An 11104-nucleotide genomic window follows, 5' to 3' on the forward strand; every position below is an offset into this window, starting at 1 on the left:
CTGTGGGAGGGGGTCAGGCCAGCTGGGTGGGAGTCAAGGACCCAGGAAACAGGCCTCTGCGGGCGATCGCCTGCAGGCTGCCCGTGCCTGCTCTCAGAGCCACAATGGGCTGCTTGTTAGGCCCGGGCCAGGAGCTCCGGGTGGGAGTGGGGGAGGGGGAAGGCAGGCAGGGAGGAGGGGAGGTTGGCCAGGAGCAGGCCTGCTGGACAAAGCCTTGGGCACACGGGCCTGCTGGCCAGCCCCTCTGGGGCTCTCACTGCACAGTGCAGCCCGCTCCCCCAGAGGGAAGGATGAGGGAACTGGGGCAGCTGGCAGAGGAGGGCCTGGGCACTCAGGACTTTGTTTCAGTTCCCTCTGTCTCTTCCAGTCCCTCTGTGAGCATCGGCTTGCCAGCAGGCACAACAGGTTACTTGGGCTGCGGGAGAGGCCCTGAACAACAGCAAGGCCACCGGCCCACTGCCCAACGGGGCCAAGGTTATGGGAGGGGGAGAGTGTGGGGGCCTTTCCAGGCAGCAGGAACCACTCCTTCTAGGCTCAAAGGACTATCCGCTCCCTTCTTTGGCCTTCTTCGCTGGGACTGTAGCCTCAGAGGGCTCAGGGTGCTGGTGAGGGGTGGGATGGAAAGCAAAACTGTGGATAAGAACAAAGTGGGGGGTGCTTATGATGGAGAGGTGGTGTTGAGTGCCCCCACCCCCATACACCATTTTCTTTTACATCTCCAGGCTGCTTTTTTTTTTTTTTTTAGGATTTTATTTTATTTTTTTAAAGTAATCTCTACATCCAACATGGGGCTTAAAATTACATCCCCAAGGTCAAGAGTCGCATGCTCTACCGACTAAACCAGCCAGGTGCCCCTATCCTCTAGGCTGTTTTGTTTTGTTTTAACATTTATTCATTTTGAGAGACAGAGCATGAGCAGGGGAGGGGCAGAGAGAGAGGGAGACACGGAATCTGAAGCAGTCTCCAGCTGTCAGCCCAGAGCCCAACGCGGGACACGAACTCACGAACCGCGAGATCATGACCTGAGCTGAAGTTGGAGTCTTAACCGATTGAGCCACCCAGGTGCCCCTATGCTGTTTTTTGAACAAGCCAAGGAACCTTGACTGATTCCTCCTTTTCTGTCCACATTTAGGGACACGAATCCCTCCTAGGAAAAGTGGAAGATTAAGTAAGGGTGGGGGGAAGTAGCAAAGTCCAAAGATTTAGCCAAGAAACAGGTATCTGATTTCTCGACTCTTCCCTCCACCCTCAGTTCTGCTTGCTGCTGGCTCAACCCCACAGACAGCTGGCATGCTTTAGGGAGAGGCTGAGGATCCAGAGAGCTGGGCACACCTGACTGGCCAGCCTAGTTCTTCTGCCTCATGCAAAGGCTTGGTCAGGAGAAGGGGACTCCAGGCACCCAGGAGATGAAGGTGGTCAGGCTGCCCAACAGGGCTGTCCCTCCTCACGTGTGCTGTTGGACTGGACCAGAGCTAGGCCAACCTCCACTGCCGGGGCTGGACCCATTCTGGCCTGTGTGTTCGAGTTAGGCCTGTGTGTGCCTGTGGAGCTTGGGAGCTCGTGAGAAGGGCCAGGGGGCCTTGTGAGGTGCTGTGTTTGTGTGTGGTGGAATGTAAGTGCAGAGCTGTGATTGTGAAGTGTGGGAGGTACTGTGGGGGTGGGACACATGTGAGCATGGGGTGGGGGTGGGTACAGAAGGATGTAAGCTGAAGGGTAGCTGTGGGGGGGGGGCTGTGCAGCAGGGGTTCATAGGGGTAGCACAAGGTCTACAGAGACTAGAGGGGATGAAGATACAATAGGGGGCTGTGATTACATCCTGTGCCCTGTTCCTGCTCAGGCCACAGGGGCTGGAGGGTACCGACAAGGCTGGTGGCAGGTCCCTGTCTCTGTTCTGAGTGGGGATTTCTTCTACCGTTTGAAAGACCTACTGGGGACAGTGCTCTTCCTTGCCCATCCCTGGCTGTGGGGGGAGTGAGGGCTGAGGCTGGAGGAGGGGCAGCTCCCCAGCTGGATCCAATTAGGACTCCTACCAAAAGCAAAACATGCGGACACACCCCAGCTCCGCTGTTCTCCCTCCCCTTGAGGGGGAAATTGAGGCAGGGGAGAGCAGGAGATCCAGAGGCCTGGGGCAGGCTGGGTCCTAGCAGCAGCCCCTCCCTTCCCAGCTGACTGCTTGAAACCAAGATGCGAGGTCAGCATCTGCAGTCCCAGCCATCAGCTGACCCAGGCCTCCTTCCCCCTCCTGCCGTCCCACCCTGCTGTGCTCAAAGAGAACTGCCCTCTGGTAGGATGGGGAGGACAGGAGGTCGCCCCCTCCCCGCACCCAGTTTTTCAGGGATTGCTGATCCTTGGTGGTGGAGCAAGCCACTCCCCAACACTGTTGCCTGTGGCAGGTATCCTCTAGAGATAGGCAGCTGTGGGTGGGGAAGAGTGGGCTGAGTTTTTTCTCTCAGTGGCTGTGCCAGCAGAAACTAAGAGCGACCTCTCATACGGAGATGGGGGCACGGAGGCACTGGTCCTGCACCTGGCAGAGGACAGAGAGGGTGCCAGGAAACCTCTGGGGTCCTCCCAGAATTCTGGCAGTCCTTCACCCCAAGGGCTGCAAGAGGTGAAGTAGCTCCCTGTTTGTAGTTGACAGACTCCTTTGCACCTCCAAGTACGGACCTGACCTTGGGGGCTTGGCCCTAGGCGTTTTTCCAGGTATTTCCCAGATACAAGTCCACGTGGACAAGGGCAAGTTTTCTCGAATTTCGCCTTTTCTAGATTGAGGAGGGACTTCTTCACCTCTTTCCACCCCAGAGTTGGGGACGAGACTCTAGGGGGAGGGGCACGCTGCCTTGCCTTCGGGTTGGGCACTGGTCCCTCCCCGCCTGCGGGGCCCCCGCCTCCTCGACGCCCCCTCCCCTTAGCAGCACCTACCTTTCCCAGCAAGCAGGTGGCGCGGACCGAGGACGCCCGGGAGGGCAGGAGCATCTCTGCCCGGCTCCTGCCTGGTGCGGCCGCGGCGGGCTCTCGAGGAGGGAGGGCAGGGAGAAGTCTGGGCTGTGCCACCCGCCCTCGTGACCGGGTCAGGACCGGCTCCGCGAGGCAGGGCGCGGGAGGAGGAAGAGGGGGATCGACCGGGCCGAGGGCACGCGCAGGGAGGGAGGACCGCGACAAGCGCGCGGGCGGGCGGCGCAGTCTGTCTCCCTCCAATCTGGGCCTCTCCAGCCTGCGGGGCGGGGGCTCCGGCCGGCCGGCCGGGGCGTGCGAGTGCCCTCCGTCGGAGCGCGCCCGCGGGGACGCTGTGGCCCCCTGCCGAGGGGGCCGGGCCGGCCGCGGGCGGCGCCGGGAGGGGCCGCCGAGGGTCCCTGGGGAGCCCGCTCTGGTTTCCCAGCTGCCTTCCTCGGCCCCCACCGCAGGGCTGGCATCGGGCCGGGGGGGGGGGGGGGGGTGGGGGGCGGGGGTGGGGGGGTTGGCGAGCGCCACTCAGAGTTTCCAGCGACATTTCCAGCGTGTGGGAAGGCAGCCCCGCACGGCGGAGCCAGGACAGGGGGCAGGAATGATTAAAGGTCCCGGGTCAAGCCAGCAACTGATACCGAGCCAGCAGCCCCGGAGACAGGACCGAGATGCAGACAGGCTGGGGCCGAGATAAGGGCACCCCAACAAGTGGAGTAGCTCAGCGGACCGAGTTAGGGTCCCGCCGCCTCCCTCCCTACTTGGGGAGACAGACTTTGTGCTTTCGTAAGCGCGTGTCCGGGCGTGTGCAAACAAACACACGCACACAGGCGCGCGTGCACCAGCAAATGGGCGGATGCTCACACACGTGCAAGCACCGCCGAGGGCGGTGGCGGGAGGAAATCGGCCTTAGGGAGCGGCCCCCTGGGCGCGCCGCACCCCTGAAGAGGATGAGGGCGGGGTCCCTTTGGCGGGGATGGGGTTACCAGGGTCTTGGTGTTCCCATACACCGTTATTTGTTTTGATTTTGCTGCTTTTCCGCTGTTCCCGAGGCTCTGACACCAGTCCCAAGAGCCCGCGCCCATTGGCTCCCAACCCCTCTGGCCATCCCTTCTTTCCCCTCTCCCACAAGCCTCTGTGTCCCCACAGAGGGTGTAGATTTTACTGCTAATGTAAAGACTGGAGTACTTCTTAGCCCTTAGCTTGTGTCTAGGACCCCAAGCCCCAAAACAACCAAACAGCAAGTAGTTATTGGGCAATTTCAGATCCATTTTGAGAGTAATCAGTGATAAATTATAAAAATAAGAAAACATTTATGTGTACCTATGGGTTTAAGATTGGTGCCCTGGGGCCACCATGCACTTTAGAGTGTTTTCCAAGCACATCGTTCCACTCCAATTTGAGAAGGGAGGGAGAATGGAGAAAGATGAAAAAAAAATTTTAATCCCACCATTATTGATGCTATTAGCTTTATCTTTTCTCAATTCAGTTAAAAGCGCTATCCCAGTGTGATGAACCAGCTTGAAACAATATTGCATGTGAAAGAGGAAGGAGGGATGTTTAGGTTGTGGAGAAGCTTGAGAGACAGGCATGCTATGCTGCTAGTTTCCAGTGTTTGCGGGACTGCTGTGGGGAAACAGACCGGCTGCACTAGCAGAAGTGAGACCCTTGGGTGCATACCTGGAAGCAGGCCCAAGGTTTCCAAAGAACTTTTAGAATGATTACAGGGGTTCCAAGCCTACCGATTATGGGGCATCTTTATAAAAGCAATTGCTGCACCGAGCAGGGAGCTGAATGAACGGGTTCACCTTTAAGGCCCCTTCCAACAATCCATGGTTCTCCGGGAAAGCTGAGGGGAGGGAGGGGATGGATAGCCCCGCCCACAGAAGACAGCTGCAGAAAGGAGCATAGGCCTTCTGGGACTTCTTGAGGACAAGCAGCAGGGCATTTTCCTGCCCCTAAAGCCTGGATCCTTGCTTACCCACCCTGGGCAGCATCCTCTTATCTCCCTCAGGGATAAAATATGTGCCCATTTCCCTTGTCACCAGTCTTTTCCCACCTGTCAGAATCCTTGCGACTAAGAAGGGCCACATCTCGTTCACGTTCTTCCTTGTTCTCCGAAGATGGTGAAGCTGAAGATCTTCCAATTCCAGGAATCCTGGCCATACCCTCTCTCACTAGCAGCGAGCGTCTCTTATTCTCTAGGGCTCTGACCTGGACTCCAAGATAAATATTTAATGTAGACGGTGCAGCTGAGCTGACAAAGGTCCTCACTTCCTGTTTCTCACAAAGGGAGGTAGCCGCCAGGGGCAAGGAGCTGGGGACTGGCTACCAGTTTCATCTCTATGGGAATAGGGAGTCCAGTAAACAGCTTTGTAGGAGGAGGCCTGGTAGGTCCCACTGGAGACCTGAGCCTTTCTCCCCAGTTGCTCTGACTTCTACCTGTCTACTTAGGCCCAGGCTCTACTGGGCTTATCACCTCTCTCAGATCAGAACCTGCTCTGCCCTTGATCCAGTGGAAATTTCTCTCCTTCTGAGCCTTAGGCCATGTGCCTAGACCAAGGAGGAGCTAGAATAGGATCCCTGCAGGTTCCCTGGTGGCCATCCAGCCTCATGGCAAGGAGGATGAGAGATTGGTGGGAGCATAGAGCATAAGGAACCTTGACTGATTCCTCCTTTCCTGCCCACATTTAGGGACAAGAATCCCTCCTAGAAAAAGTGGAAGATTAAGGGTTGGGGGGGGGGGGGAGCGGGAAGTAGCAAAGTCCAAAGATTTAGCCAAGAAACAGGTATCTGATTTCTCGACTCTTCCCTCCACTCTCAGTTCTACTTGCTGCTGGCTCAACCCCACAGACAGCTGGCATGCTTTAGGGAGAGGCTAAGGATAGAGAAGGCTGTCCCAGGTGACAGGCTGTTGTCAACAACAAAAAAATTCTTTTCATCCCAATACACTGTCTCCTCTGGTGACTCCCTTATCTAACAGGGACCTCCCTCCCTGTGACTCTTCCCAGTCTCTGGCACTGCCTTCTGTCAGGGGGCTGCCTCTGCCTTCTCAGAGTCACCTGAGCCATAGTAAACACAGTTACATAACTACTCTGTTTTTCCTAGCTATCTGATCCTGGTCAGGAGTATGCCCCACCCCCACCTGATCCTCCAGCCTGCCACCTTTTGTTCTGTGAATTATCCCATGACACTCATGTCAACAGAGATCTGTCCATGCCCACCACCCTGATTAGCCAAGAGACTCCCAATAGATCTGGCTCTTCACATGCAGCCTCAGGAGAAGAAGGTGGCTCTTCATACAGAGATATGGGTCACTCTGAAAACCAACCTGTGTCACCAAGAGGAAGGATGAGTGGAAAGAACCCTTAAGGAGCTTTTTATTGTAAGTAAGTGAGCAGAGAGAGTTCAGTTTTAGTTCTCAAGTGAGGAAAAAGAAGCCAGGGATCCCAGAAGACATACACCTGAAGTCCCGTTTCTTGAGGAGTTTCCTTATCTAGTACTGGGAGTCTGGCATTTGAATGTGGCACTCAGATCCACCCTTGAGCAGCTAAGTGGCTTCCTGGCCCGGTGCCTCAGTCCTTCCACATTAGGCAAAGGAAGGGCATCTGCTATTCCTTCTCTTCTCCTCCACACGGATAAACTCTAGTATATTCTTTGGTTAGGCTTTGAGCAAATTTATTTGTACTCTCAGAAGAGTGTTCTCTTCCTGCCAGGGGAACAAAGCCAGCAGACCAGAGCGGAGTGAAAAAATACCCACCACAGGTCAAATATGGTCAGTGCTGGGGCCCGGCGGCTGGGGCAAGTGAGTGGACCTTCACGGGGATGGAGGAGGCGGGTTCCAGGCCTGCCTTGCACAGATCTCCCCCTAGCACACACAGGACGGAACAGGCGACACCTATTCAGGGTCCTCTGAGTCAGTCCCATTCCAGCCCGAAGGCTGCGAGAGAACTCAGCCCTTTGTCCAACTGTCTAGTCTATATTCAAGGAAGCCTTTACAATGACATCACATCAGAGACTGTTCTCTCTCCCTCCTTTTATAGATGAGTGAACAAGTGTCACGTGCAGATGTGGTGCCTTTGAGAAGAGCTGAGCTGGAGGGACCTCTTTTAGTTCTCAGGAAAGAAAGAGCGAGCCAATGGCTGTCAGCTCTTTAGAAAGCAGGTTTTATAAGGGATGGATAAATAAATGATGACCTCAGAGGGAAAACCCAGCCAAGTTAACTCAGCCACAAAGAAGGGCACACAGACCAGGAGCTGGAAAAGTAGGTCTGCATCAACCTTCTCTCCTAGTGCAGGTAAACTGAGATGAGGAAGACAAGACGGTTGATATGTTGATCAGAGCACAATTTTATGGTGTCCACTGGCCTTCAAAGTAGGACTTTGTCTTCCCACTCCTTGATTCTATGATGAACCTTCCCCTGAACTGCACCAACATTAAAAAGCCTAATTTCCCACTGTTACGAATCTACTAGATCAACATCAGTTTCTTCCTAAAACCTGCAAGTCACGATAGAAAAACCAGAAAGACCATGTAATTACATAAAGCAGGCAGCCAAGTAGGGGTTGAGTCTCCATGTAGTGGGAGGTAAACATGAGCTTGCATTTTAGCTCTTAATTTCCAGTATTTTAAATAATTTTTTTCACAACTCTGGAAATAAGGGCAAACACTGCCTCATTTTACTCAATGTTTAGCTGCGGTATAAGGACATTGCTAAATCAGGATGCTATTGGGGAATAACGAAGATCCCAAAATGCTTACCCAGCTTATTAGAAATCTGGGCTTGTTTTTAGGCCTGTAAACTGCACTGTGGCCCTTGATGTGGCCGTACTTTTGGTAAAACTGCGTTACTTAGGCCTGGCAGGGCCTCGATTTAGACTTTCTGCCTCTACTGCCAGAACTGATAAAACTCCTTCAGATACGTTTTCCTCTGCAAGGGCCCTGGGTGCTTGCCCTACCCTCAATCCTCCATTTATTTTCCCTTCTGAGTCCATAGCACCTCAGGGTAGTTCTACTTTCAAAGGAATCAAAGGCTGGTCTTACACTTCCTTTTCTTGTTAGTTCAGCTCCACATTCAACGCCTCTCTGGCTCCTTTGACTTTTCCCAAGATGGAACTCATGCCTGTTATTATTAGGATCATATGCAGAGTTATTAAATTACTACAATAAAAAGTATTTTTAATATCTTTTGTAAAGACTACACATTTTCTGGGATGTCTTTCTTCCTTTTCTACAAGTAGTGGCCTCTGCCAGAGAAGCAACAGAAGGAGCTGGAACTTGAGTTAGTGGTGGGCAGAGTGCTGGGAAGGAGGCTGGGGCAAGGCAGTGGATTCTGAGTGGGAGAGCACCCTGCAGCCACCAAAGCCTGTCTAAAACTAAAGGAAGGGCTGAAGAGGGTGAAGGAAAGAGGTCTTTTTTTTATTGTGATGAGATTCCTTTATCAGAGACCAGACCAGACATCAAACACCAGGCCTTCCCTTGACTTCTGGAATTATTTAATGGATAAGAGCCAAATATAAGTGCCTCTAACAGGAAATAAAGGAAATAAAGACACAGGAAGCCAATAAAGTTATCATTTAATTTTAACAGTGCTCTTTTTTTTTTAAAGATGACTTCCAATTTACAATAAAATTTGAACAGATTAATTTCTTGATCACAAAAAAGACTTGTTCACTTCTGCCAATAAATAACATTTTCACCATTTTCTTAAACATAACTGAAAGCAAGAAAAAGCAAGTAATCTCTCAGCACAAGCACATAATCTATCATTCAGAAGAGCCTTTAAAAAAATGACCATCACCAGCTACTCTTATGTCTGACCACCTCAGGAAGCGAAACCAGGATCCTTTCTTAGAAAATGCCTGCTGACATTTCTATTAGGAAAAAACAATATTGGTCACAGTGCACTGAGAAAGGAAAAGGTGCTCATGATGGCATCTTCAAAAAGGTTCTCTGACAGACCAAAAAATGTGTCTTTACTGCCGCAAATCAAAATCTGTGGTAGGCCTCCTTATTACATGCACTTCCACTTTAACATGCGAAACAAAACACAACAAGTTATTTGGAGATAGCTACGTCAAGGAAGTGAAGGGAATCTGGGCAAGAACTTACAGGAAGGCAATGTGCATGGCCCTACTTTAGAGCTGCTCGGAGGGATAGTCCACATCCATGTCCTTGCTTCTTGATCTTAAGCCACCTTGACTTGTCATGAGGGTGTAGAAGAGGAGAACATGCATAACCCTGTCTCAGACAAAGGTGTTATTTAGCCAGTCTGGCCGAGGTTGCTGGGGCGTGAGGCCAAGGCCTCCCAGGAGGGAATATCCTCTCCAGTATCACCTTTACCTTTGTGACTGCATAGATGAAGGCAGCTAACCCTGGCCCCATTCACTCTGGCTGGCTAGACATAGGCAGGGCAGGTCACAAGTCTCAGAGTAACACAGGTAGCCTCTTTCACACCCTGTCAATGGCACAAAGCTTTACTGTTAACGCAGTTCTCTGTACAACTCAAGAATAACAACCCTGTTTTTCAACTACACAGCTTTCTTCCCCTACATACACATCTGCTCTCTCTTCAGGCTTTCCTATGAGCATTTGATCACAGCAGTGCCGAAGAGGGGCTGTGGCAACACTGCTTTGGAACTACCCTCCAGGTCATCCAGACCCTCCTCCAGCTCTTGTTGGGGGCCCCCAGGCTGCCCTTTACTCCCTCTTATAGCAGACTTCAGGAAAGCTGTGGACCAGGTGCCAGACAAGGTGGTATCTATCCATCATTATAACCACAAATGATTTAGGAAATTGGAGCCTCATGCCCACAACTGCGGCTTTGGGTTCACCTTTCCCCTGAAATCATTTCTGCCTACATAAGAAAAACTGAATAATGCTCTGAAAAAAAAAAAAACTTGGGTTCCACTGTTACTATAACAACTATAATAAATAGTGGGGATTCTAGAATGATATCTTAACAAGTCTTTATGGGTTCAGGAATACCTTTCAATAGAAAAACTGGAGGAAAAAAACTGGTAATACAAAGAAAAACTATAAATTAGTCAACCTGGGGCAAGCTCTTCCTAATTATTTTAACTTAAACGGTTAATTCTCAAGAACTTCAATTTTATATTTATAGATAAAGCATGGTCAAAAATTCTGGAGATCAGCTACAATATGTACATAAAACAAAGGAGGGTGGAGGGAAGTGATTTTAGCCTTGCTCCTTCAGAGAGGCTGGAGAAGACCCGCGAGTAATGACCATGAGCAGTAAGCCCAGCTGTGTGTCATGTAAGCATGGTTTGTAATGTTCTTACAAAGGGCAGCTGCTTCAAACTTTGTTTTAAAATTACTTAGAAGAGGATCTGTGAGACAATGACAAGGCTGAAAGGGCCCCAAAGTTACCTAATTTTAAAAACTCCCACCCTTGCTCCTTAATAATATTAAATAATAATATTCTGTTGACAAAACAAATAAAAGGATTTTTCTTTTCCTATTTTGAACAGTATCAGGAAGTCATACCTAAGTTATTAGGATAAGAAATCAACTCTTTGTTATTGACAGGAACTTGTTTCATTGAACCGCAACTGTTGTGTAGAAACAGAAAAGGCAATATAAATGTAGATAAAATTTACCAATGTTCCTGGAGGGCCTGATTTTCTATCTCTAGGCAAGAAGCCAGATCAAGCCCATCAGAGAGTGACAAGCAATTTTCACTCTGCTGGTCAATATCTAGTCACAAAAGGCCAGCAGACCAGCAATGTCAGACCCATAACCATGTGTTTGCCTTGAGGTTTTAAAAGAAACTGAGGTGGCATTTGTTTTAGTATTCCTTTTTTTTTTTTTTTTTTAACGTTTTTATTTATTTTTGGGACAGAGAGAGACAGAGCATGAACGAGGGAGGGGCAGAGAGAGAGGGAGACACAGAATCGGAAACAGGCTCCAGGCTCTGAGCCATCAGCCCAGAGCCTGACGCGGGGCTCGAACTCACGGACCGCGAGATCGTGACCTGGCTGAAGTCGGACGCTTAACCGACTGCGCCACCCAGGCGCCCCTGTTTTAGTATTCCTTTAAACACACACACCCCTTGGCTTATGGGGGGGGGGGGTTTGCTCTTAAATATTCAGAACACAGAGATTTAAAAAGGATGTATGTTCTAAACTTGTGTTAGATGAGTTTTTAA

At 51.1% G+C, this 11104-nt stretch overlaps 1 protein-coding gene across 7 annotated transcripts in view; it reads right to left on the reverse strand.

Annotated features, from left to right (window-relative positions):
• Positions 1-10748, reverse strand: part of SORBS3 (sorbin and SH3 domain containing 3) — a 30499-nt gene extending 19751 nt beyond the window's left edge. For 2 of the 7 annotated variants that reach the window (XM_086703459.1, XM_086703458.1), the window contains exons 1-2: positions 9049-10748; positions 4997-5151 (exon numbers count right to left, since the gene is read on the reverse strand). In XM_086703459.1, coding sequence (XP_086559585.1) covers positions 4997-5103 — 107 coding nt within the window. In that variant the 5' untranslated portion in view covers positions 5104-5151; positions 9049-10748. Of the gene's footprint in view, positions 1-2919; positions 3660-4260; positions 4281-4996; positions 5152-9048 lie in introns of those variants that run through there. The other 5 variants (XM_086703460.1, XM_086703456.1, XM_086703457.1 and 2 more) reach the window with 5 other exon arrangements.
• Between the last annotated feature and the right edge of the window lie 356 nt (positions 10749-11104).

Source organism: Puma concolor, chromosome B1, assembly GCF_028749965.1.
Source record: "Puma concolor isolate L17-30 chromosome B1, mPumCon1.1.hap2, whole genome shotgun sequence".
Classification (NCBI taxonomy): domain Eukaryota; kingdom Metazoa; phylum Chordata; class Mammalia; order Carnivora; family Felidae; genus Puma; species Puma concolor.